The 27,293-nt window shown below is 39.4% G+C and overlaps 1 protein-coding gene across 1 annotated transcript in view; it reads right to left on the bottom strand.

The window, feature by feature from the left end:
* LOC129150648 (VIP peptides-like) overlaps positions 1–24,638 on the bottom strand; it is a 35,395-nt gene extending 10,757 nt beyond the window's left edge. The window contains exons 1-3 of the mRNA XM_054722688.1: positions 24,614–24,638; positions 10,195–10,306; positions 6,995–7,123 (exon numbers count right to left, since the gene is read on the bottom strand). Of these exons, the coding sequence (XP_054578663.1) occupies positions 6,995–7,123; positions 10,195–10,306; positions 24,614–24,638 (266 nt within the window). The remainder of the gene's footprint in view (positions 1–6,994; positions 7,124–10,194; positions 10,307–24,613) is intronic.
* Positions 24,639–27,293: the final 2,655 nt, after the last annotated feature.

The raw sequence follows: 27,293 nt of genomic DNA, 5'->3' as shown, positions 1-27,293 counted from the left end.
CGAGTAGTGACATATAGGTTTAGTATCTTTTTTAACAATTAAAAAAACCTGATTGTTTATTCTACATTTAGTTTTAACATCTGACTAATAGAAAAGTGGGATATCATATACTTAATAATATGTGTATATATATATGTGTGTGTGTGCATGTATATACCTATACATCCTATCTAATAAAAGAATAATATGCAAATTAACCATCACTACGCTACACCCACAAGCCATGCCCACCAGCCAATCAGGAGCGAGTATGCAAATTAACCCAACCAAAATGGCTGCGGCTGTGGTGCAAGCAGGAGGCTTGGATTTCCTCGGCAATGGAGGAAGCCAAACTTTCCGCGCACCCTGGCAGGCCATTGAGCTGGAGAGAGCAGCTCAATGAGTTGCCCCTGGCGTTGGAGGAAGCCAAGCTTTCTACCTGCCCTGGCCTGCCCTGGCCTCCGTCCCACTCAAGGCTGCAAAGTTTTAATTATAGAATATAAATAAATCCCAACAAAAATGGTTTTGGCCATGGAGTGAGCAGGAGGCTTGGCTCTGCTCATGGCTACAAAGTTTCAATTATTGAAGATAAATAAATCCCAGATATCAGGGCCTCCACTTGGGTTGCCAGGGGGCATGGCTGGCCTGCAAACCATCACAGGCCCCTCGCCCTGGCCAACCCATGCCCCAAGGGAACCCCCACCATGATCTGGGACACCCCTAAGGGCAAACCAGCTGGCCCCCACCCATGCACCAGACCTCTATCCTATCTAATAATCCTATCTAATAAAAGAGTAATATGCAAATTGACCATCACTCCAACACACAAAGATGGCTGCCCCCATGTGGACACAAGATGGCCTCCACAAGATGGCTAGCAGGGGAGGGCAGTTGGGAGGGACCAGGCCTGCAAGGGAGGGCAGTTGGGGGCGATCAAGCCTGCAGGGGAGGGCAGTTAGGGGTGACCAGGCCTGCAGGGGAGGGAAGCTAGGGGCAAACAGGCTGTCAGGGGAGCAGTTAGGCATCAATTAGGCTGGCAGGAGAGTGGTTAGGGGGTGTCAGGCTGGCAGGCAGAAGTGGTTAGAGGCAGTCAGGAAGGCAGGCAGGCTAGTAGTTGGGAGCCAGCAGTCCTGGATTGTGAGAGGGATGTCCGACTGCCCGTTTAGGCCCGATCCTGGTAGGCAATCAGGTATAATGACTATTAAGTAAGAACTCTCAGTTTTATTCTCCCTGGGGGAGAGCTGCTGTGACCTCTTTCAAAGTTTTGTGATGGCTCAGCCCTGAGTACATAAAATGATGGGCTTTGAACTGCTGGTCAAGGTAGAGTGAAAGCAGCTGCTGGCAATAATACCCAATCCTTAGCCAGAATCAAGTTCTAGTTCAACTGTAAGGGTGAGAACTGGTGGAGCCAAAGGGAAGACTCTCAGTTACCTGGTTTATACAGAAATGCCTCAGCTTGTCACATGTGAATGAAGTTTCTGATTCTTTTGGCTGAAAAATGCTTTTCATGCTTCTCTTTGACTCAATACTTTTTAAAAATACTATGCATTCAAGTAGGTTTGGGTTTTTGTTTGTTTGTTTGTACATAAATTTATTTTTATTGTATTTAAATTTGATTGAAAGATTCAATGGGTACATTTGTTCTGAGATTTTAAATGTCTTTTTATAGTTTTGATTTCTCTATGTCATATGTTGGTTAAATGAACATAAAAAATATTTTTATTTTCCTCTTTATTTTAAGTTAAAACTAGAGGCCTGGTGCATGAAAATTCATGCACTGGAGGGGGTCCCTCAGCTTGGCCTGCCCCCTCTCACAGTCTGGGAGCCCTCAGGGGTGGGAGGCGACCAGGCAATCAGGGGAAGGTGATGCCCCATCACACCTCTGTTGCTGCAACTGCTGGCAGCGCAAGCCTTGGCTGGCCCTGGTTACCTCAGCTTCGGGCAGCCCTGGCAGGCTGGGCAGCTGACATCTTAGGATTGCCTGTGCCTTGGGCCAGCCCTGGGCAGCTGGGGGCCTGAGGGGACTGGGGAACTGTAGAGGCAGGTGCGCAGGGCAGGCCTGGCCTTGTCACGTGCCTGCTGCCTCGGCAGGCTGAGGGGACTGGGCACCACCATCTTGTGGCTGTGGGCGCATCTTTGAGGGCGTGAGAGTCAATTAGCATATTCCCTCATTGGCTGTGGGTGCCACCATCTTTGCAATGGCGTGAAGGTCAATTAGCATATTCCCTCTTTATTAGATAGGATGCTTTAATTCTTATAGGCAGAAAGAGAAACACATCTTATATTTCTAAGTTTGTATCTAAAAACTACATAGAAATATAATGTATATGTTGATTAGATGTAAAAATACAAGCTTTGTTTTTAATATGCTGTTCTTTTTATAGCAAAATTATTTCAATGAGGATATGTGATTTAATGATGTGTTGATATTAATTTTTACTCTTAATCAAGTTAAGGTTTTCAAATGCAAGCATTAAATAAATAAAGTTTCAATAATATCTACAATGAAAAGACAAAAAATGTACATACAAAACAATTTTTGTATATACATATAGATATTTATATAGATACTAGAGGCCCGGTGCACGAAATTCGTGCATGGGGGTGGGTGTCCCTCAGCCCAGCTTGCACCCTCTCCAATCTGGGACCCCTCGAGGGATGTCCGATTGCCCGTTTAGGCCTGATCCTGGATTGCTGGCTCCCAACGGCTTGCCTGCCTGCCTGCCTAATTGCCCCTAACTGCTTCTGCCTGCAAGTGTGATCACCCCCTAACCACTCTCCTGCCAGCCTGGTCCCCCCAACTGCCGTCCCCTGCAGGCCTGGTCCCCCCTCCCAACTGCCCTCCCCTGCAGGCCTGGGTCCCCTCCAACTGCCCTCCTCTGCCAGCCCGGTCACCCCTAATTGCCCTCCATTGCAGGCCTGGGCACCCCCAATTGCCCTCCATTGCAGGCCTGGGCACCCCCAATTGCCCTCCCTTGATGGCTGGTCCCTCCCAACTGCCCTCCGCTGATAGCCTGATGGCCCAAAACTGCTCTTTTCTGCCGGCTATCTTGTGGTGGCCATCTTGTATCCACCTGGGGGCAGCCATCTTTGACCACATGGGGGTGGCCATATTGTGTGTTAGAGTGATGGTCAATTTGCATATTATTCTTTTATTAGATAGAATACTATAGGCCCAGTACATGAATTCGTGCACAGGTGGGGTTCCAAGGGGTGAGGGATGCGTTTGGCCCTCTGGGCAGGTGGTGGGATGCCCTGGCCAGCCCAGGATCCAAATCAGTTCTGCTGACATTTCTGCTGGTTTTTGGGAGCCACTTGGTAGCCAGTTTTATATCCTTTCTTCCTTGTAGAGCATCTAGGGAGGAGAAGCAGCTGCAGTGCCTGAGGCTGACTTCCAGGAGGCTGGTGGCACTATTGGGATTGAGCCTGTGGCGCTGGTCCATGGTGCCTGGCCCGTCTTCTAGAGATTGGACCTGCGGGACTACTGAGGGAGTGACTGCCACTGGGACGATGGGACTCTGGGATGGGTCTTTCAGCTGAGCGACACACCTGCTTTAGGAGTGAAAGGTCTACCAGGGGCAGCTCTTGCATGGAACATATGCATCCTCAGGCATCATAGCGGCCTCTCGTTCCAGTCGTTCTGGTCGTTGCAGTCGTTCATTCATTTGTTTGCTTAGGCTTTTATATATATAGTTCATTTGAAAGAAAGTGTACACAGCATACGAAGGTCCAAGATTTTCACTAAAGACAAACTTAAGAATTCACAAATTGTCAACACAATTTTTATCACAGAAGAATAAAATAAATCACATGTACAACACATTGTTTTACTTGTTTTTAATTTATTTACTTTATTTGAAGAGGCTTTCTTGAGTTACTTCTAAAGAAATCACACTAGAATTACTTCATATAATGATTTTTCTTTGAGAATCTGAAAAGTCAAAGAATTGGTATATAAGCATATAAATATTTTCATTGGCAGCACCTTAATTCCATCCCCTCATCCATCCACTCATTTGATGAACATCTCTTTCTCTTTGCCCCTTGTCCACAGCCTGTGACAGGAGAGCATGTGGTGGGGTATCAGGAGCGCATCTTCCAAAGTCCTGATGGACAGAAAGGCCCTGGGATGGGAAGGGGCCCTGTGACCAGTCACTAATTCCCCATTTGTAATTTTCACAAATGGCTGACCCACAAGATTGCTTTTGAAAAAGAATTTGTCCAAAACTACATATCAAAATAAGAATGAAAGAAGTAATATCATAAAAAATCTGACAATTTACAGAGGACAGTGATTAGTCCTCTTCTATGTTTTAGTGTCTGCTGTGCTATATAATGTCATGAAAAGGCCTTCTTCTTATAAACAGTCTTTCAAGAAGTTACACGGGATTACCTCTTCTCTTTTGAGCAAAGGATCTCATTTCTCTAACTACCCACTTATGACCATGAATGAACATGCACCACACCCCTGACTATGTATGTCCCTTACAAGTGAAGGGTAGTCAGTGGACACAAGTCACCAATTGTGCAGGTGTCTTCGCAGACACCCTGCCCACTACTGAGGACTCTTATGAACACTAGGACTGAAGTTGGACAATGAATTATACTCATTCTGAGCTTGGGTCTCCTGTAATCTCCTTGATCCTTTCAGGGTTGTAGTGAAGCCTACCTTCATGTTTTAGCAATAAAATTTTATTGTAATACAGCTACTCCCATTCCTTTCATATAATATTTATATCTGCTTTCATATTATAATATCATATTTGAGTATTTTAAACAGAAACCATATAAACCACAAAACTAAAAATATTTCCTCTGGTACCTTTAGAGAAAAAAATTGTGAGCTCTGATATAGTAATAACATAACATTTTATTAAGCCAAATATCACAAACATATTTTATGAGCTATTGTAAACTTTAATGTATTCTGAAAAGAATATATATGTATGTATATATATATAAAAACAATTGTGATAACAAGTTTATTACTAATCAAAAGGAAAATACCTATTTGTGTTTTCTGTCCTGGAAAAATCTTTGACAGTGAACACTATTGCAATCATAGTACCTACACTCACTTTATAGGTAAATAAGCTGAATTTGACTTTTTGCTACAAGAAGCTTGCTATGTTTCAAGGAATACAATTCGACCCAGAATTGCTTCGTATTTTCACAACAACAAGCCTTGCTGTAATTTGGTGGGCTTTCCCTGTACTTATCTATCTATATGAAAGCCTAATATGCAAATTGTCCCTACGGGAGTTTGACTGGGAGACTGATTGCTCCCTATGATGTGCGCTGATCCACAAAGGAAGGTCCCAGCTGGCAGCTGGCAGCTGGGGAAGGGAGGTCCTGGCCAGCAGCCGGAAGGCCCCTATTGGCCCTGATCGCCTGCCAGGCCTAGGGACCCTACCCGTGCATGTATTTCGTGCACCTGACCTCTAGTATTAAATAAAATGCTGGCAGTTGATCATCAGACAAATCCTTAAAGCAATATGCCTTGATCACAACAGGAAAGCCAGTTTTCTCATTATGTGGTGTGGGTCAGACCTCCTCTATTTTATGCCTGGACAGAGGGTAGGAATATGTCTGAGTAAACTAGAAAATAAAAAACTCTTTACTCATTGTGATTTTTCTCCTTTATGCAACCAGAACCTGCATGAATCATTTGATGCCTTTGCCTGCTTCCCAGTTCACTACATGTAGGAGTATCCTTCTTACATGAGGTCTTACTGTGAACAAATCTAGGATACTTCTTACCAAGCGACTCTTACCTTCTGAAATAGCTGGATGATGGCTGTAAGACTATGATAAGAATGCACAGATGTACTCACCATTGAAAATTTGTCATCAGCTTTGTTCCAAAGAGGTTTTTAAATATCACCTTTCCGGTTCCTAAGATTTTTTCTTACTGAGGCCAGGAAGAGAAAGTGTACATTTTAAGACTCTTAGATGAGAAGGCATGTAAAGAAATGATGATATGTAACCTGTAATATTATCTGTGCTCTGTAAAATTCTCTGTGGTCTAAATAATTATATATAATGCTAGTAATTGATTATGAAGTGGTCCTTAACTTTAAAGGTGCTAAAATTATTTTTTCAGAATTATAATCTACTAAAGGTCTGGTGCATGAATTTGAGCATGGGTAGAGTCAGGATGGCCCACCCTGATCTGGGTGGATCAGGCAGGGCCGGTTGAGGGGAGGGAACATGGGAGGTTGACCCAATCAGGGTTGCAGGGTGATCGGGGTGGGGCCATCAGGGGGGAGGGGCCGCGGGCAGTTGGCCGGCTGGCCCCACCCCCTGGTTGAACTCCAGGATGAACTCCAAGTGGAGGGGACAATTTGCATAGTATAGTTTTATTATATAGGATTGGACAAAGAGTGTCATTTAGTCTGTTCTCACCCAACCAGTATTTTCCCTAACATTCACCATCTACACAATAATAATTGCAATAAAAAGGGAGAGCACCCCACTTCCTATGTATTGTGCTCCAATGTCTACACACCCCAGACAGACTCAGGCTTTACTGAGTCTCAGAAGACAAAATAACTCAGAGCTTAATTTATTAAAATAAGGGAGTTGAAATGCTCATACAGGGAGACACATGTGATACCGAATTGCTAGCCGATTGGGCTTTCCATGGTTAAAAATCAGCTCTTTTGATAAAACTTGTTATCAGATTCAGAGTAGATGCCTCTATGGTAATTTTTATTATTATTATTATTATTATTATTATTTTTTTTTACCCCTGGAGACAGTTATCTGGAAAGTCTTAAGAAATACCCATGTCTAGAGTCATATATGTAGAGGCACTAATTTCCTGGCAATGAATTTTGTGTATGACCTAAACATGGCATTTTAAATATTCTTCAGGGTAGTAAAATGACAGCCAAGGTTGAGAATTACTGCTTCAGAGAATAGAGAGACAGGGAGGGAGGTAAGTCTCCATATGTAGCTTGTATTTTGAAAGTCATTTATAATTTCTCAATTTTGCAAGCTTGTTGTTTTTTACCTCTTTTTCCCAATCACTTCCTCCAAGTATTCATTCTCAGGGTTTTGTTGAGGAAAGCGGGTATAGTCTTTAAGGAGAATTGCATCTGCCTGGCGTTTGATTGGTCGCTGGCCTTCTGAGATGTCATTGCTAAGAAAAGCGAGAGAAAGCAAACAAAGGGTTTTATCCAGAAATTATATGTATGATAAAATTCTAGATTTCTTGGTGTCAGCTAAAAAGATATTCCAATACCCCACTCACTTTCTATCATAATTATACTGAAACAAATATACCCCTAAGCCTAAAATTGGGAAAGAGGAATAATCCAACACATCAGGCATTTTCTGGGATATTTAAGACACATTCTGTACTAACTGAGCAAAGGCTTTATAAAAATATACATGTAAACGGGGAACTATTTGTAGGGTGATCTGCAACTAGGAGGAAATATTCTTTAAAAATAAATGCTCCTTTAGAAGCTCTGCCACCTGAATGGTGCCATCTCAATATTCAGCTATTGGCCATTTAAACAAAGAACCTTCCAATGCTTGATTTGAGCAGAAAAGTTAAAAATGAGTACTATGATTTACCTTAAGATTTATTTCACTTTATGCTAAGTCTTATTTATTTTTCACTATGTCTACTTCAATTTGATTGTAGATTAACAAATAATTGCTCCCAAGAAAATATAAGTGTCTGAGAAGCCAGTGAGCAGGTTAATAATACAAAGACTTATTTTCTAATGCATGGGTGTGGTGTATCCAACTAAATTGAACATTATCAAGAATTATCAAATTGCAACCAAGTAAATGAATCATTGACAGTGACAATATAATTTCATATTAATTAACATAATGTGTTTCATGAAAATAATAAATTCTCTTTATGTCGCTCATTTTTCAATAAGGGACTAAGGGTACTTATTGTCAGAATGTTGACCCAAGAGACTACTAATGTCACTCCATCAGCATGTCTGACATTCCTGAAACAAGGAAGACAACAGCATTCACATTATAAAAATGATTTTTAAATGTTATTTTTTAAATAAATAAAAAAGAAATTCATCGGCTTATTAGGAAAAGCCTTTCATGTACAGTTAAATCCAAAAGGAGATTCCCTAACAACCTAATAAAATATATCTCTTGTCATTTTATATAAAAATATACCCTATATTTGCAATCCCAAATTTTGTAAAATTAAAAAATACCTTTTTTAAAATTCTATGTCAGTGTTAAATAACACTCCCTAACAGAATCTATAAAACTAGTTCTTCTCTGAGACACATTGGTGGGAAAAATATATTTAAATTAGTTTTTATTTAATTAATTTAATTTCATTTATTTATCTATGGTGATTGATTCTGCTACTTAGAATCAAAACATATACACAAAAGAAACTATCTTGATGTTACCAAAAACTTTATTACACCTTTTGCTATTTCTTCTCCAAACTATTTTGGAATCAAAATCTCTTAGGATAGTTAAGACCTTAGGGTCCAGGAACCAAGATATCTCTTCTATGAGGAAGCTTCTTTTCCTTGTCTGCAGTATAGAGCTACTCTGTCTATACCTCAATGCTGCTACTGACAAGTTGCTCTGAATGAACAGCTTTTCTCATTAGACATCTTTTCTTTAGACAGACATGACACTTCCTCTAACCTGGAATCCTGAAGGTGAAAGTTTACCTAGAATTTTTGCAATTTCTGATGTTGACATTTTGTGCAACAGAATACAAGTGAGTGGTTAGTTCATCCTGGCTTGTTCCATGTTAGAGCCTCTGCATGCAAGTCATGGACAGGGGCACAAGCTGACATAAATGAGGCTGGATGAAGCCATGACACGTGGAAACATGCAGCATTACACTGAAGAAATAGCTTCATGGAAACACAAAAATAAGACATTTATATTTCAAAGTACATTTTTGTAAATACTACTCCTTAAAAATGAACCCACCTGCCATTTTCAGCTAATGCAATTTGCAACCAGTCAGGGTCTCCTTTTAAAAAAGCTTGATCAGCCAAAACCGGTTTGGCTCAGTGGATAGAGCGTCAGCCTGCGGACTGAAAGGTCCCAGGTTCGATTCCGGTCAAGGGCATGTATCTTGGTTGCGGGCACATCTCCCGTGGGGGGTGTGCAGGAGGCAGCTGATCGAGGTTTCTCTCTCATCAATGTTTCTAGCTCTCCCTTCCTCTCTATAAAAAAATCAATAAAATATATTAAAAATAAATAAAAAAATAAAAAAGCTTGATCAAGTTTAATGTTCTCCTTCAAATGATATTCTGTCACCAAGTATAATAAAATTCTTTCTCACAATATAACACTCATGTTTTTATAATAATTTGAAATAAGGCACTTAAAATCTTGGGAAGTATCACCATTTAAAAATGATGGGTAGTATAATTGACAATGGTTTCTCTAGTTGATGAGTGTATAAGTAGTACAATTTTGTTTATCTCAGAAATTCATGCCATACAACTTTTATAAGCTGCTTTAACCAACATAAAAGCTACATGGTTCAATTTGATCAGATCATTAAGTCATGTTCACTGCCTTGATAATATCTTCCCTTTGAGAAGTTAAATTTCACAGGAAGCAAGATTTTATGCACAATAGAAATTTTGAAAAAATTTTAATATTCAATATGAAAACTGAGAGCACTTTGAGTATTTGATGATGTTTAATAGCTGAATCATTCCACAGGTACTTTTCTTTAAGACTTAACACTCAACTTCACCTTGGTATGTTGTTTCTCTGTATTGAACAGGTCGAGAGAATGGCCCCACTCTCTCAACCTGATTGAGAATAGTCACTCACATTTAATTAGCATGTACCTTTCTGGTTTGTAATCTTATGTATGAATACAATTTCAGTAAGGGATTATACGAAGGACTAATCATGTTAACCTGATGTAAAAAGATCCTGATTAGCATATCAAACTAATATTTCAATAAAAATAAGTAAATTAAAAAATTGAGTTATCCAAAATAACAAAAAGTAAATTCCTGTTTTAATTGAAAACTTTTTTTTTTACATTACAGTCAGAGAAACACAAATACCATATGATTTCATTAGTATTTGGAATCCAAAGGGCAAAATAAATGTTCAAACAAATAAAATCAGATTCATACACACAGAGAACAGAATGATTGTGGTCATAGGGGAGGAAATTCTCCTTCTGATGAAGACAGAAGGTCCAACTGTCTGTATTGAAAGGGAACTTACCTCAGAGCTTCCGCTTCCACAAGAGGCAAGGCCAGTGTTTGTGAGAAGAGCACGCTGAGAAGGATCAGGGGCACGAGGAGCTGGGAATTCTTTTTGGTTTCCATCTCTGTACCTGGAAAGGGAGAGATTCACATCAGATATTCCAACCATAGATCTCACCAGCATGGTGATTCTTTTTTTTTTTTTTTTTAAATTCAATGGGATGATATTCTATATAATAAAGAGGCAATATGCAATTGACCCTCACACCCTCACAAGATGGCTGCCTATGACCAGGCCGGCAGGGAGGTTAGTGAGGGACGACCAAACAACTAAACAAGCAGGCTGTGTGGGGCAACCAGGCCAGCGGGGGGCGACCAGGCCAGCAGTGGGGAGCAGTTAGGGGTGACCAGGCCAGTAGAGGGGGCAGTAAGAGGCGACCAGGCTGGTTGGGGGGGGGGAGGCAGTTTGGGGCAACCAGGCTGGCCGGAAGGGACAGTTGAGGGTGATTAGGCTGGTAGGGGTGGTAGTGAGGGGTGAATAGGCTGGCAGGGGGGGCATTTGGGGGTGACCAGGCCAGCAGGGGTACAGTTAGGTGTGACCAGGCTGGCAGGGGGGCAGTAAGGGGCAACCAGGCCAGCAGGGGGTGCAGTTAAGAGCAATCAGACCAGCACGCAGAGGCAGTGAGGGGCAATCAGGTCGGCAAGGGGGGGCAGTTAGGGGCAACCAGGCAGGCAGGCAGGTGAGAGATTAGGAGCCAACGGTCCAGGATTTTGAGAGGGATGTCAGACTGCTGGCAGTCAGACATCCCCCAAGGGGTCCTGAAGTGGAGAGGGTGCAGGCTGGACTGAGGGGATCCCCTCCCCCATGCACAAATTTCATGCACTGGGCCTCTAGTTTGTTAATAAGATTATATACATTTCAGTTATACAATTGTATAATACAATATCTGTATATTGCATTGCATTGTAATATATCTGTATATTCATCTTCCCCAATTCCATTTCCTATCTGGTAACCACCATAGTGTTGTCTGTGTCTATGAGCTTTTTGTTGTTGTTGTTCATTTGTTGCTTTCTGGTTTATATACCACAAATGGTGAAATTATATGGTTCTGAACATTTCTGTCTGACTTATTTCACTTAGCATGATACTGTCAGGATCTACCCATGTTGTCAAAAATGGCAATATTTCATTCTTTCTATAGCTGAGTGATATTCCATTGTACCTGTGTACCACTACCTCTTTTCCCAACCATCCTTGAAAGGACACATATCCATGTCTTGACCACAGTGAATAATACTTCAATAAACATGGCTTGTACTCATCATCTTTACAAGTAAGTGTTTTCATAATTTTCAGAAAGATGCCCAGTAATTCTGAGTGTGTCACAGAAGTTTATGAAGGTTGTTGCAGAGTTAGAAAATATGTTTTCATCTTATAAAATAAATTAAACTGCATTATGATTCCATTTTAAATCAAAAAGATTTCTCTCAGTGACAGGTGTTTGAGTAAAAATTAGGATCCCTTTCAACTGCTGTGCATTTCTTACCAGGCTCTAGCTATCTCTTTCTAACAGTTTAAAAAAACTGTTTCTTCTGCATTAACTTGTAGCCTCTTACTAGTATAATACTAGGATATCATCTATTTAATAATATGTGTGTATATATTTATGTACATTTATATAACTGTACATACCTATATCTCTATTTGTTTCTTTATATGTCTATGTCTACGTCTGTATATGTATATGTATATGTATATGTATATGTATATGTATATGTATATGTATATCAGCTCCCTTTCTCATTCTTTTGACTTTTTGGCTTTTAATTATACCTATGACTAGGTTTTTATTTACTTATACCTGCAGTGGCCTGGCTGATCTCAATAATCAGTAATAATTAATACTACAAAATCATTAAACTTGTCATCATTGAAATAATTTGGCTATAAAATATTTTAAAAATAAAAGTTGAGCTTTGTACATACAATGTCATCATATACATTACATTTCTAAGCTTTTGTATAGAAAATTAGGAGTTCAAGGTGTGGTCCTCTTTCTGCCTTTAAAAATTAAGCCATTTAAACTTAAAATGAAGAGAAAAGTATGTGCTTTTTAGGTTTGCCTAACCAGCATATGACATAGAAAACAAGCTGACACAATATACACTGGGGAACACAATAGATCCAGAGGCATGGATGCATGTTACAGACCGACAGATCTCAGTGGGAAGGAGTTTTGGGGAAGGACTGGAAGAAATTAATCAAAGAACTTATATGCATATATGCATAGCCCATGCACAAAGCAGGGAGTAGTGCTATGAAGATCTGAGGTGGGCAGGGGATGGCTAGAGGAGGACAAAATATGGAAAATAGGGGACATACTATCTAATAAAAGGGTAACATGCAAATTAACCATCACTCCATCACAAAGATGGTGGTGCCCATAACCACAAGATGGTGGGGCCCAGTCCTCTCAGTCTCACCAGAGTCCCCCAGTCCTTGGAGGGCAGCCACTGAGAGCGGGCAGCGTGAGCGGCCTGGTGGAATGCTTGTTTCATTGCCACAGCAATGAGGCAAGTGTTCCACGCCCAGCCACAGATGGGCCTCTGGGCCACAGAGAGCCTCTGGGCAGCGGGCATGGAGTGGCCAGGCTGGACAGAGAGCTACTGGTGCATGAATTTGTGCGCAGGGCTACTAGTCTATAATAATGTCAACAATGACAAAAGAATATTTTAAAAAGTTGAAACTGAAACCAAAGGTACCCACTGAATGCTTTAGTCCAAAATTTGCATACAAGAATAAAAGAAAAGAAAATCCTACTTGAAGCAGTAATTTTAAAAAAACAATATTGATGGAAAGCATCTTTCAAACAAAAGAATTCAGAAACTTCATTCATATGTGATAAGCTGAGGCATTTCTATACTTACCAGGTGACTGAGAATCTTCCCTTTGGCTCCACCAGTTCTCACCCTTAGAATTGAACTAGAACTTTATTCTAGCTAAGGGTTGGGTGTTGTTGGCATTAGCTGCTTTCCCTCTACCTTGACCAGCAGTTCAAAGTCCATCATTTTATAGGACTTGTACTCAGGGCTGAGCCATCACAGAACTCTGAAAGATGTCACAGCAGCTTTCCCACAGGGTGCATAGGTCAGGGAGTTCTTATATAATTGTTATTATATCTGATTTATATAAATTTATAGTGAGTGAGTTCAGGATGTAAAAGATCAGGAGGAAATGTTCTCTTCTTTAGATAGAAACAGTACCAAGTTTAATGTGAAATATTTTAATGTTTATTTAGCATCAAAGATATAAACAAATGATTAATATTATCATCAGAACCACTGAGTTTTCTTCAGAAAATAAAAATTTTATGTGCAGAAATAGATTTGAAAAGCAACAAACACATGTTTGCTATGCTGACAAATGTATAATTTTCTTTTATTACAAAAATATCAATTCTCCTAAAGCCTTTTAAAAATCATATTCTGTTCATGTAGTCCCCAATACTTGTAATCTTTTTTGAGACCTATATTAGTTTTAAAAGCATAGAGAAGTAATTTTCCATCATATTATTACAATTCCTTTATGTTGAAATTAATTCCAGTGTAAAAGTTTCAGAAAGGCTCCAGGCTAGGGCAACATGCATAGGGTAGTAGAAGGTGGTAGTACCACTGCTGTGTGACATTTCTATAGAATGTCATCCTTCCCAATGCACTCTCTCACACATAATCTCAAATGATTAAAAATGAAATTATCAGATTATCTACCCCTAGGGATTCAAATTTTATTCTTTTCCAAAAGTCATACTCATCATTTTCATAAATCATTGCACTGCTCAGAATTACTGTGTTTCTCCTTCATTCTCCAACACACACCCACACCAGCTTTTACACATCTCCAACTCAATCACTTGAAATTGTGTGGCAAAGAACTAGTTGGAAAGCATGGATGTAGTACTGTGCTTTGACACACACTTAATTACTATTTATGGATTTTTAATTCAAAGTAGCTTAGCATACATTCAAACAGAGTTCAAAGTAAAAGTACAGCCACATGAACAACTTTATGTACAAGAAAGTAAAATACTCTCTTTACTTTTATCTGTTAAATTTTTCCAGTGTATGTATTTTTTTCCCAATTTTGTTCTTATGTTCCTCCAGAGAGAATGACTCAAAAGTCCAATTCTTCCTTGTATTTTAATATTTTAGTATTGATTTGCTTTGTTGAAAGTCATACTGATACAGTAAAGAAAATCTTGCTTTTGATTGGCCATCATGCCTCAGAGGTTGAGAGATGACTTACGAACCAACATTTGAACCAGAAGATCACAGTTTGATTCCCAGTCAGGGCATAGGGCACTGGTTGTGGGCTTGATCCCCATTTTGGGGTGTGTAGGAGGCAGCCAATCAATGAATCTCTCTCATCATTGATGTTTCTATCTTTCTTTCCCTCTTTCTTCCTCTCTGATTTCAATAAAAATATATTTAAAAAAATATCCTGTTATGCTAATCATTCTTCCTATTCCAGTTACAAGAAAAATTAAATTAATTACATTTCAAAATGTACGAAATTTTATTACCTAGATCATAGTTCTAATTTAAGTCTCAGTTACTATGGCTTAATTCCAGGAAATCTTAGTGTGTTGTTGTTGTGTTTAAATCTGATTATCACAAACTTGAGGTGCGGTCCATGAAATTCGTGCATTTGGGGGGGATGTCTCTTAGCCCATCCTGCACCCTCTCCAATCTGGGACCCCTCTAGGGATGTCTGACTGCTGGTTTAGGCCCGATCCCACAGGGACTGCTGGCTCCCAACCACTCATCTGCCTGCCAGACTGATCACCTCTTAACCACTCCCCTGCCAGCCTGATCATGCCTAACTGCTTCCTTGCCAGCCCAGTTGCCCCCAACTGCCCTCTCCTGCAGGCCTGGTCATCCCCAGCTGCCCTTCCCTGCTGGCCTGATCGCCCACAATCACCCTCCCCTGTCAGCCATCTTGTGGTGGCTATCTTTGATCACATGGAAGCAGCCATATTTGACCACATGAGGATGGCCATCTTGTGTGAGGGCATGAGGGTTAATTTGCATATTTCCTCTTTATTATATAGGACAAGAGTTTGAAATGATTCCTATAAGGAATTTTTATTCTTACCTCCCTGTCACCAAAATCAGTGAGGCAATTTAAAATTAGACACTCAAAGTCTTGTGAAGTGTTACCTATTAAAAAGATGGGTAGCATAGTTGACAACAACTTCTATGGTTTATGAAAGTATAAGTGGTAAAATTTTGGTTATCCCAGAAATTGATGCCATATAACTTTTATAACTGCACATGAACTGCACATACCAAGCATGAGAGCTGCAAATGAACTGCACATACCAACTGCAAATGAACTGCACATACCAAGCATGAGAGCTATTCAGTTTAATTTGATCAGAGCACTAAGCAATGTACACCTCATTGGTAATACCTTTTTCTGGCAAAGTTAAATTTCCCAGGAAGAAAGATTTTATACAAAACTAGAGGCCTGGTACACGGATTCGTGCACTGGTGGTGTCCCTCAGCCTGGTCTGCACTCTCTCACAATCTGGGACTGAGAGATGTAGTAGTGCGTGAAGTGGCAGGCGGCTGGGGCAGAGCCCCAGTGGGTGCCATGCTACTTCCACTTATCCTGGCCCCACTGTGCCTGCCCCCGCCGCTTGGTAGCACAGCTGTAGCTGTGCTTGTCAGCCATGAACCTGGCATCTGGTTACCAAAGGCCAGTTGAGTGGCGCTCCTGCTGTGGAAGTGCACTGACCACCAGGGGGGTGCTCCTGCATTGAGTGTCTCCCCCCGTGGTGGTCAGTGCGCATCATAGTGACTGGTCGACTGATCATTCGGTCGTTGGTTGCTTAGGCTTTTATATATATATAGATAGAAACTTGGAAAAAAGTTTAATATACAATATGAAAACTGGGAGCCCTTTGGATATTTGTTGATGTTTAGTAGCATTTGGCTGAAACATTTCTCAAGTATTTTTCTTTCTCCAAGTCCCAATACTAACTTCAAAGATTAACCTTGGTGTGATATGTTTCTCTATATTGATCAAGTCCAAAGAATCTCCCCATTGTTTTTTTTTGTTTTGTTTTGTTTTTGTTTCTCAAATCCATCTTTTTAATTAATTAATTAATTTATTTTTAATTACTTTATTGATTAAGGTATCACATATTTGTCATCAACCCCCCTATTCTCATCCCCAACCCCCTCCACACGCATGCCCTCATCCCCCTGTTGTCCGTGATCACTGGTTAGGCTCATATGCAAGCACAGAAGTCCTTTGGTTGATCTATCTCCCTTGTCCCCACCCTCCCCTACCTTCCCTCTGAGGTTTGACAGTCTGATCAATGCTGTTCTTGTTCTTCAGTCTATGTTCTTCATCTTTTCCCCTAGATGAGTAAGCTCATGTGATACCAGGAATACACTTATAGGAACCGAAAATGAGACAAGCAATAATGGTTACGCTGAGAGGCAAATGAATCAGTCTATAGTGAGTTTCTTTCTGGGCCAACAGTTCTTTTGAGTCCCGATTTCTATGTCTAACAGTTGTTTATGTGTACATAACAGCAATGATATTTCAGTTCTGGATGGTGGACAAATGGTGGTAATGTAGGTCCGACCCTCTCTGGTTTGGTCCTGGGCAATCTGCAGTGACACACATCTGCTGACTGCTAGTATGGCAAGGCATGGTCAGCGTCTTCCATCTATGGACTGTTTCTTTTCTATCTTCATGGCTGGAGCACTCCTGTCAATTCTTCTCTGTTGCAGGAATCTACATGGTCTCGGAGTTGTTTTCTGAAAATATACAAACATATTCTCAACCAAAAGTTAATAAAGGGATATTTTCTATAAATTTGACTTGCGATCCTTTTTCATTTTTTTGCCCAAACGATTTTCCTTTGGCTTGTTTTGACACCATGTATGTTTTACCTGGGTGTCTTGCTGTTAGCATTACAAATGAAAGTTAATTTTCTAAAGTAAAAGTTTTTAGATGTAATTTATTTACAGGATATTTTTCCTTACATGATATTCTTCTACTATCCCCTCTTTTTTGGTTTAAATATTGGGAAGCTTTTGGAAATTTTATGCTGTAATCTTGATAGCTTTTAAATTTTACTTTTTTGCACTAAAACGTGACTGCTTTAGGTTCATTATATGTTACACAATTTTACCATGAGATGAACTATGAATAAAAATTTTAGTTAACACTTTAGGAACAGATTTTTTGTCCAGTACAAATGATTTTTCTAGAGTATTTGCTTATTTTGATTGGCCAATTTAAATTAGTCTGAAAACTTGACTACTATTTTACTGTCAAATTTAATACTCTAACAACCATCTTGTTTTACCCTGTAATTATTAGTGGAGAGGATTATTTGCCTTCTTGAGTAGGCCCTGAGCATTCCTGGTGCTAGGCTGGATTTAGATATCATAGACCCCAGTTCCCTGGATCATGGGTGCAAGACATCTCCATCAAGTCTTGTTGCAGTGAGAGGGCATCTGCTGTCAGCCAAGTCTCTGTTACCTGGGTCCTGATTTGAGCTGGGCATGTGAAGCTGAGCAGCCATGGGGGCAGGAGATCTCCCTCAGCAGGGGTGAGGGTTAAGGCACCTGCAAACTTGGGGGGGTGAAGGTCTGTGCCCCACCTCTGTTGACCCCCAAGTTCTCTCCTGATGGCCCCTATGCGACTGTGCCTGTCTTAAGTTGTTCCTTCCCTGAGGAATCTTACCCATCTCTGGCTAACCAGCCATCCTCCAGGACCAAGCAGGGTGATGTGAGGTTTAGTTCTGTCTCCTTGGTCGCCTATGCCCCCATGGCCTCCACACCCAGCACCTGCCTTGGGATCTCCTCGCCTGATGGCAGGGTCCCAGCACTGATCACATATCTTGTGGAACCCAGGTTTCTTCTCCAAGGAGGCCCAGCTCACCCCACTGGGCGAGAGACAGATCCATGGTACCGGCCATCACGAAGTTTCAACCTTGGCATGAACAGAAGCTCAGGCAACAGCTGTGGACAATTGGATTGTGAGAAGCGGGTCCCTCTTGGCCAAAAGGGGCCAATTTAGAATGCTCAGGTGCCTTCCCAGGGGGCCCTCTACACAGTGGAAGGGATTAAACCCTTTCATATCCTTTTTAAATTGCTGCCAGATATTCAAAGAATTAGTTTGTAAGTTTGTTTGGGATAATTGTATAATATGCTGTTGTAATTCTAAAATATCTAGAGATGTTTACGTTTGTCTCCAAGCACCAAACAGATGATTTTTTTTTTATCCCCATGGGTGCGAGGAACTATTATAAGTAATGGGGGTGATCCAAATCTGGGAAAAATTTTAACGACAGTGTAGAATAATATCGTGTAAGGATATTCTTTATTCTAGTCCATGGAGATTCCCTTTCAAACTGGCTGTCTATTTCCTTTTTTATAGACAAGGTCTTAGTTACATTTTCTGCACCTCTACCGCGGGCAAGTAGTGATAGTAGTGACACCCTTTCTTCGGTGTCCACACAAGCCAGAAACCTCTCTTTAATTTTACACACAAAGGGGCATTGTTTTGATTTTGTGTCATACAAAAGGGAAGCTGGGTGGAGACACCTGTGTATTTAGACTTTCTTGCCCCACCCATGGACCTCCTGGATGACCAAGGTGTTTGGTATTATTGGTAACTACATTAGTCAGGGGATCAGCCCACATAAGGGGTCTTACCCATGAAGGGTCAGGAGCATAAGTCCAAAATACTTACCCTCTTGTCCCAGGTAAAATTACCGTACATCTGATGATTACTAGCATGTTTGGAAAGGCGTTCTCATGCATTCTTGGGTTTCTGATTACCTCACAATTTCTCCCTGAGGTTTGACATTCTGATTGATGTTTCTCTGTTTCTGGATCTATTTTTCCCCCCATCAGTTTATGTTGATCATGATATTCCACAAATGAGTGAGATCATGTGATATTTATCTTGCTTTTCCTGGCTTATTTCACTAAGCATAATTTTCTCCATCTCCATCCATATTGTTGCAAATGGTAATAGCTCCTTCTTTTTTACCGCAGTGTAGTATTCCATTGTGTAGATGTACCACAGTTTTTTAATCCACTCATCTGCTGATGGGCACTTAGGCTGTTTCCAAATCTTAGCTATGGTGAATTGTGCTACTGTGAACATAGGGGTGCATATATCCTTTCTGATTGATGTTTCCAGTTTCTTAGGATATATTATTAGAAGTGGGATCACTGGGTCAAATGGGAGTTCTATTTTTAGTTTTTTAAGGAAACTCCATACTGTTCTCCACAGTGGCTGCACAAGTCTGCATTCCCACCAGCAGTGCACGAGGGTTCCTTTTTCTCTGCATCCTCGCCAGCACTTGTCATTTGTTGACTTGTTGATAATGGCCATTCTGACAGGTGTGAGATGGTACCGCGTTGTTGTTTTGTTTTGCATCTCTCTGATGATTAGTGATTTAGAGCAGGTTTTCATATGTATCTTGACCTTCCTTCTGTCTTCTTTAGAAAAGTGTCTATTTAGATCAGTTGCCCATTTTTTGATTGGGTTGTTTATCTTCTTTTTGTTAAGCTGCATGAGTTCCCTGTAAATGTTGGAGATTAAACCCTTATCATTGACATCATTGGCAAATGTGTTCTCCCATGCTTTCTTGTTGTTTTATTGATGGTTTCCGTTGCTGTACAAAAGCTTTTTATTTTGATGTAATCTCATTTGTTTATTTTCTCTTTAGCTTCCATTGCCCTAGGAGCAGTATCAGTGAAGAAGTTCTTTTGGCATATGTCAGAGATATTTCTGCCTGTAGATTCCTCTAGTATTTTTATGGTTTCCTGTCTTACGTTTAAGTCCTTGATCCATTTTGAGTTTATTTTTGTGTATGGTGTAAGTTGGTGGTCTAGTTTCATTTTTTTGCATGTATCTGTCCAATTTTCCCGACACCATTTATTGAAGAGACTGTCTTGACTTCATTGTATGTTCATGCCTCCTTTGTCAAATATTAATTGAGCATAGCGATTTGGATCGATTTCTGGGTTCTCTATTCTATTCCATTGATCTATATGTCTTTTCTTGTGCCAATACCAGGCAGTTTTGAGAACAGTGGCTTTGTAATATAGCTTGAAATCTTGTATTGAGATCCCTCCTACTTTGTTCTTCTTTCTCAGGATTGCTGTAGCTATTCGGGGTCTTTTTTTTATTCCAGATGAATTTTTGGAAAGTTCGTTCTAGTTCTGTGAAGTATGCTGTTGGTATTTTAATGGGAAGGGCATTGAAATTATAGATTGCTTTGGGTAGTATTGTCATTTTGATGATGCTGATTCTACCAATCCATGAACATGGTATGTTCTTCCATCTGTTTATGTCTTCCTCTATCTCTTTTTTCAGTGTTGTGTAGTTTTCCGCGTATAGGTCTTTTACCTCCTTAGTTAATTTTATTCCTAGGTATCTTAATTTTTTGGTGTGATGATAAATGGGATTGCTTTTTTAGTCTCTCTTTCTATAAGTTCATTATTGGTGTATAGAAATGCCATAGATTTCTTAGCATTTATTTTGTATCCTGCTACTCTGTCGAATTCATTTTTTAAGTCTAATAATTTTTTGATGGAGTCTTTAAAGTTTTCTATGTACAGTATCATGTCAACTGCAAATAAGGACAGTTTTACTTCTTCTTTTCCAATTTGGATGCCTTTTATTTCTTCTTCTGGTCTGATTGCAATGGCTAGTATTTCCAACACTATGTTGAACAGGAGTGGTAAGAGTGGGCATCCCTGTCTTGTTCCTGTTCTTAGGGGAAATGGTTTTAGTTTTTGCCCATTGAGTATGATGTTGGCTGTGGGTTTGTCATATATGGCTTTTATTATGTTGAGGCATGATCCTTTATTCCCATCTTGCTGAGAGTTTATATCAAGAAAGGGTGTTAGATTTTGTCAAATGCTTTTTCTGCATTAATTGATATGACTATATGGTTTTTATCTCTCAATTTGTTTATGTGATGTATGACGTTTATTGATTTGCGGATATTGTACCATCCTTGCATTCCTGGGATAAATCCTACTTGGTCATGGTGTATGATCTTTCTGATGTACTGCTGATTCGATTTGCTAGAATTTTGTTGAGGATTTTGGCATCTATGTTCATGAGGGATATTGACCTGTAATTCTCTTTCATTGTGTTATCTTTATCTGGTTTTGGTATTAGGGTGATGCTGGCTTCATAGAAGGAACTTGGGAGTGTTCCTTCTTCTTAAATTTTCTGGAATAGTCTGAGGAGGATAGGTTTTAGCTCTTCCTTGAATGTTTGGTAAAACTCCCCTGTGAAGCTGTCTGGCCCTGGGCTTTTGTTTGCTGGAAGTTTTTTGATGACTGCTTCAATTTCTTCCATAGTTATCAGCCTATTGAGATTTTTAGTCTCTTCCTGAGTAAGTTTTGGAAGGTTGTGTTTTTCTAGGAATGTGTCAATTTCCTCCAGGTTGTCCAGTTTGTTGGAATAGAGTTGTTCATAGTATTTTTTGATAATCCTTTGTATTTCTGTGGGGTCTGTTGTTATTTCACCTCTTTCATTTCTGATTTTGTTTATTTGGGTCCTCTCTCTTTGCTTCTTGGTGAGCCTGGATAGAGGTTTATCAATCTTGTTTATCCTTTCAAATTACCAGCTCTTGGTTTTGTTGATCTTGTGTATTTTTTTTTTTTTTTTGGTCTCTATGTCATTCATTTCTGCTCTGATCTTTATTATTTCCTTTCTTCTGCTCACTGTGGGCTTTTCTTGTTGCTCCTTTTCTAATTCTTTGAGTTGTTGAGTTAGATGATCTATTACCATTTTTTCTTGGTTTTTGAGATAGGCCTGTAGAGCTATGAACTTCCCTCTCAAGACTGCTTTCATTGTGTCCCATAGGATTTGCAATATTTTGTTTTTATTGTCATTAGTTTCCAGGATGTTTTTAATTTCTTCTTTGATCTCATTGATAGCCCAATCATTATTTAGTAGCATGCTATTCAAGTGTTTGAATTTTTTGGAATGTTTTTGTTGTAGATTATTTCTAATATTATGCCATTATGGTTTGAGAAAATGCTTGATATGATTTCAATCTTTTTGAATTTGGGGAGACTTTGCTTGTTACCCAATATGTGGTCTATTTTTGAGGATGTCCCATGTGCACTTGAGAAGAACATATATTTAATGGCTTTGGGGTGAAATACTCTGAAGATGTCAATTAGGTCCATCTGTTCTAGTGTATCATTTAGAATTGCTGTTTCTTTGCCGATTTTTTGTCCAGAGGATTTATCAATTGATGTCAGTGGTGTATTTAAGTCTCCTACTATGATTGTATTGATGTCGATCTCTCCCTTGATATCTTCCAGGAGATTTTTTATGTTTTTGGGCGCTCCTGCATTGGGTGCATAAACATTTACCACAGTTATATCTTCTTGCTGGATTGCTCCCTTTAGTATTATGTAGTGGCCTTCCTTATCTCTTATTATGGCCTTTACTTTGAGGTCTATTTTATCTGATATAAGTATCACAACCCCAGCTTTTTTCTCATTTCCATTTGCCTGAAAAATGTTTTTCCATCCCTTCACTCTCAGTCTGTGTGAATCTTTTGCTCTAAGTTGGGTCTCTTGTAGACAGCAATTATATGGGTCATGTTTTCTTATCCATTTAGCTACCCTGTGTCTTTTGATTGGTGCATTTAATCCATTTACGTTTAATGTTATTATTGATAAGTACCTGTTTGTTGACATATTTTTCCTTAGTGTTTGTGTTTCTTCTTGCCTTTTCCTTTCTTCTTTTTATAGCAGCCCCTTTAGCATTTCTTGCATTGCTGGCTTGGTAGTGATGAACTTTCTTAGCCCTTTTTTGTCTGTGAAGCTTCTGAATCCACCTTCAATTTTGAATGATAGCCTTGCTGGGTATAGTATTCTTGGATTCAATCCCTTGTTTTGCATCACTTTGTATATTTCATTCCATTCCCTTCTGGCCTGGTGTGTTTCTGTTGAGAAATCAGTTGATATTCTGATAGGAGATCCCTTGTAGGTAACTTTCTGTCTCTCTCTGGCAGCCTTTAAGATTCTTGCTTTGTTGTTGGTGTTCATCAATTTAATTATGATGTCGGTCTTTTGGGGTTCAACTTGTTTGGGACTCTGTATGCTTCTTGGACTTGGATAGTTTTTTTATCACCAATATCAGGGAAATTTTCTGTCATTATTTCTTCCAACAGGTTTTCTAGTCCTTGCTTCTCTTCCTCTCCTTCTTTTATCCCTATTATTCGAATGTTGTTTCGTTTTTTGTCATCCCAAAGCTCCCTTTGGTTCTCCTCTTGCTTTTTAAGTCTTCTTTCCAATTGCTGTTGTGTTTGTGTGTTTTTTCCTACCTTGTTTTCTAATTCGCTGATGCGGTCCTCAGCCTCTTCTAATTTACTCTTTAAGCCTTCCATTGTGTTCTTTATTGCAGCTATGTCGTTCTTCATCTCCTCTTGGTTTCTTTTCATGTTGGTGACGTTTTCATTCGGTTCCTTATAGTTCTCATTGAGTTGTGTGTATTTGTCATCCATCCATTTAAACATTCTTAATAATGAATACTCTGAATTCTTTCTCTGTTAAGCTGCTAGCCTCAAGTTCATTTAACTCCATTTCTGGTGATTCCTCTTGTTCCTTCCTTTGAGAATTTCCTTTCTGTCTCCCCAGGTTTTACTGTAATGTTTTAATTGTAGTTCCAATTGCTTTGCTACCCAGGTTCTTTTGGTGATGGTGCTACTGGTATAATCTCTCAGTTCTCCTGGGCTTGGTAATCTAGTGTAGTTCCCTACTTGAACTATTTGGATTCTCTTGATGTAGGCCTGCGAGTTTGAGAGGCACAACTGCAGTGTCTAGAGGTCAGCAGTCATGGAGGGTAGTATCCCAATTTTTCTGTCTTGCACCCTAAATTGAAATTACGCTTGCCCAGTGGGGACTCACAGTGGCTCCAAGAAACCGTCTGTCAGGGTGATGTGGCTCGGGGGGCCTGCACTCTGGAAAGGCGTGACTGTGTTACCCAGAGTTCTGTAGTTGTGGGGTGGGCAGACTCAGTTTTTGCTGCTGTACCTGTGGTGGATAGGCGCTTACTCCCAGTGGCAGCTCACAGGAGCACCCGCGGTAAGTTTGCCAGCGAGGCACACTGAAGCACTCTCTGGGAATTCTTTTTGGTTTCCATCTCTGTACCTCAGAAGGGAGAGAGTCATATTTTCCATCCACAGATCTCACCCGCCAGGTCATTTTTTTTGTTGTTGTTAATTTAATGGAGAGATGTTTGTTAATAAAATTATATATGTTTCAGGTGTACAATTGTATAATACATTACCTGTATATTGCATTGTGTGCTCAGTACTCAAAGAATTGTCTCCTTCCATCACCGTATATTTAACCTCCTTTACCTTCTTCATCTTCCTCTAACCCCATGTCCCCTCTGGTAACCACCATTGTATTGTCTGTGTCTATGAGTTTGGTTCTTGTTCATTTGTTGCTTCCTGTTTTATATCCCACAAATGAGTGAAATGGTTCTGAATTTTTCTGACTTATTTCACTTAGTATGATACTGAACATATGTACCACTACTTCTTTATCCAATCATCTGTCAAAGGATATGTCTTGAACACTGTGAATAATACTGCAATAACCAAAGGGGTAAACTTTCTTTAAAATTCTATTCCACATATACATTATATTTCTAAGTAGTGTTTAGATAGAAACTTAGGAGTACAAGGTGTTTTTCTATTTCTGCCTATAGAATTAATCTATATTAAATTAAAATAAAAAGGAATATATATAATTCTTAGGTTCATGTAATCAACATATGACACAGAGAAATCAAAGCATGTATAAAATATCAAAAACAAATGTAGCCGTTGAACCCTTCAGACAAAAATTTAAATATAAAAAATAAATTTATGGACAAGCAAAAATAAAACCCCACCTACTTGAATGCATTATTTTTTAAAAAGAGAATTGAATCAAAAAGCATGCAGAAAAAGCATCTTTCAACCAAAGAATTCAGAGACTTCATTCATATGTGAGAAACTGAGGCATCTCTGTACCAACCAGATAACTGAGAGATCCTTTTTTGGCTTCACACTTCTGGCCCTTAGAGTTGAACTAGAACTTGGTTCTGGCTAAGCATTGGGTGTTATTGCCAGCAACTGTTTACACTCTACCTTGACCAGCAGTTCAAAGCCCATCATTTTGTAGGGCTGGTACTCAGGGCTGAGCCATCACAAAACTCTGAAAGATGTCTCAGCAGCTCTCCCACAGGGTGAATAGATTTATAGTGAGTGAGTTCTTGTTGTAAAAGATCAAGAGGAAATGTCCTATTCTTTAGATAAAAATGGTACCAAGTTTAATGTGAAATATTTTTCTCTTCAATTAGCAGCAAAGATATAAGTGAATGATTAGTGTTATAGACAGTACCAATGAGTTTTCTTCAAATAATAAAAAATTTATGTTTAGTAGATTCACAAATCAAAAAACATGTTTTTACTCTTACAAATGTATAATTCTCCTTTATTTCAAAGCAGCTAATCGTCTACAACCCATTTTATTTTTATGCTATTCATGTAGATCCTAATTTATGTAATCTTTTTTGAGTTCTATATATGTTATATTTATTTTCTTTATTTTTTCAGAGAGAGTAAAAAAGAGAGGGAGGGAGAGAGAGAGACAGGTTGAGAGAGACAGAGAGGGAGAGAGAAATATGGATTGGTTGACTCCCTTATGAGTCTGGACTGGGACTGGGAATTGAACCTGAAACCCAGGTAATTGTCCTTGACCAGGAATGAACCCAATACCAATCAGAGTGTGGGCCATTGCTCTAACCACTGAGACAAACCTGCCAGGGCTCTCTGACACATTTTTAGATTTATTTATCATTGTATTCTAACTGCTTAACATTCAAATTTGCACACACTGATTATTTGCTCTGCTATCTAAATAGTTAAAGAAGTTCTAGAAATACAGATCAATTTTGCTCAAATATTACATTTCCAAAAAGCCTCATAGAATTGGAATTAGCCTTGTATTTTTAACATTAAGTATATTTTTGACAGAAAGTGAACACAGCATTGAAATTTCAAGATTTTCACTATAGACAATCTTAAGAATTCACAAATATTATCACCAATGTAAGCATAATAGTTATCATATAAGAATAAAATAAATCACAACTAGCAAAAAACAGTATTTTCTTTTTTAATTAATTAATTTTATTAATTATGCTTTCTTGAATTACTTCTATAGAAATCAAACTAGAATTACTTCATCTAATGATTTTTCTTGGGGAATCTGAAAAAGAAAGAATTGGTATGTAAGCAAATAAATATTTTCATTGACAGCATGTTAATTTCATCCTCTTGTCCACTCATTTGATGAACATCTCTTTCTCTTTGTCCCTTGTCCACAGCCTGTAACAGGAGAGCATGTGGGGGGGTATCAGGAGCGCATCTTCCGAAGGCCTGATGGACAGAAAGGCCCTGGGATGGGAAGGGGCCCTGTGACCACTCACTAATTCCCCATTTGTAATTTCACAAATGGCTGACCCACAAGATTTCTTGTGAAAAAGAATTTGTCCAAAACTATATATCAAAATAAGAATGGAAAATGTAATCTCATAGATAATCTTACAATTCACAAAAGACACAGTGATTAGCCCTCTTCTGTGCTTTAGTGTCTGCTGTGCTGTATAATGTCATGGAAAGGCTTTCTTCTTATAAACAGTTTTTAAAGGAGCTTCATAGGATTACCTTCCTTTTGTGAGCAAAGGGACCCATTGCTCTGAACTATCCATCTATGACCACGAATGGGCATGTGCCACACCCCTGACCATGTATGTTTCTTAGAAGTGAAGGGTCATCAGTGGATACAAGTCATCAATTGTGCAGGTGTCTTCCCAGATACCCTACTGAGGACTCGCATGAACACCAGGACTGAAGTAAGACAATGAATTACACTCTTTCTGAGGTTGGATCTCCTTTAATCTCCTCAACTCCTTTAGGGTTAGAGTCTAGCCAACCTTCATGTTTTAGAAATACAGTTTTATTGTAACTCAGATACTCCCATTTTTTT

Source organism: Eptesicus fuscus, chromosome 10 (assembly GCF_027574615.1).
Source record: "Eptesicus fuscus isolate TK198812 chromosome 10, DD_ASM_mEF_20220401, whole genome shotgun sequence".
Lineage (NCBI taxonomy): Eukaryota > Metazoa > Chordata > Mammalia > Chiroptera > Vespertilionidae > Eptesicus > Eptesicus fuscus.
The sequence above is the reverse complement of the archived record's forward strand: the minus strand, read 5'-3'. Positions and strand labels throughout refer to the sequence as shown.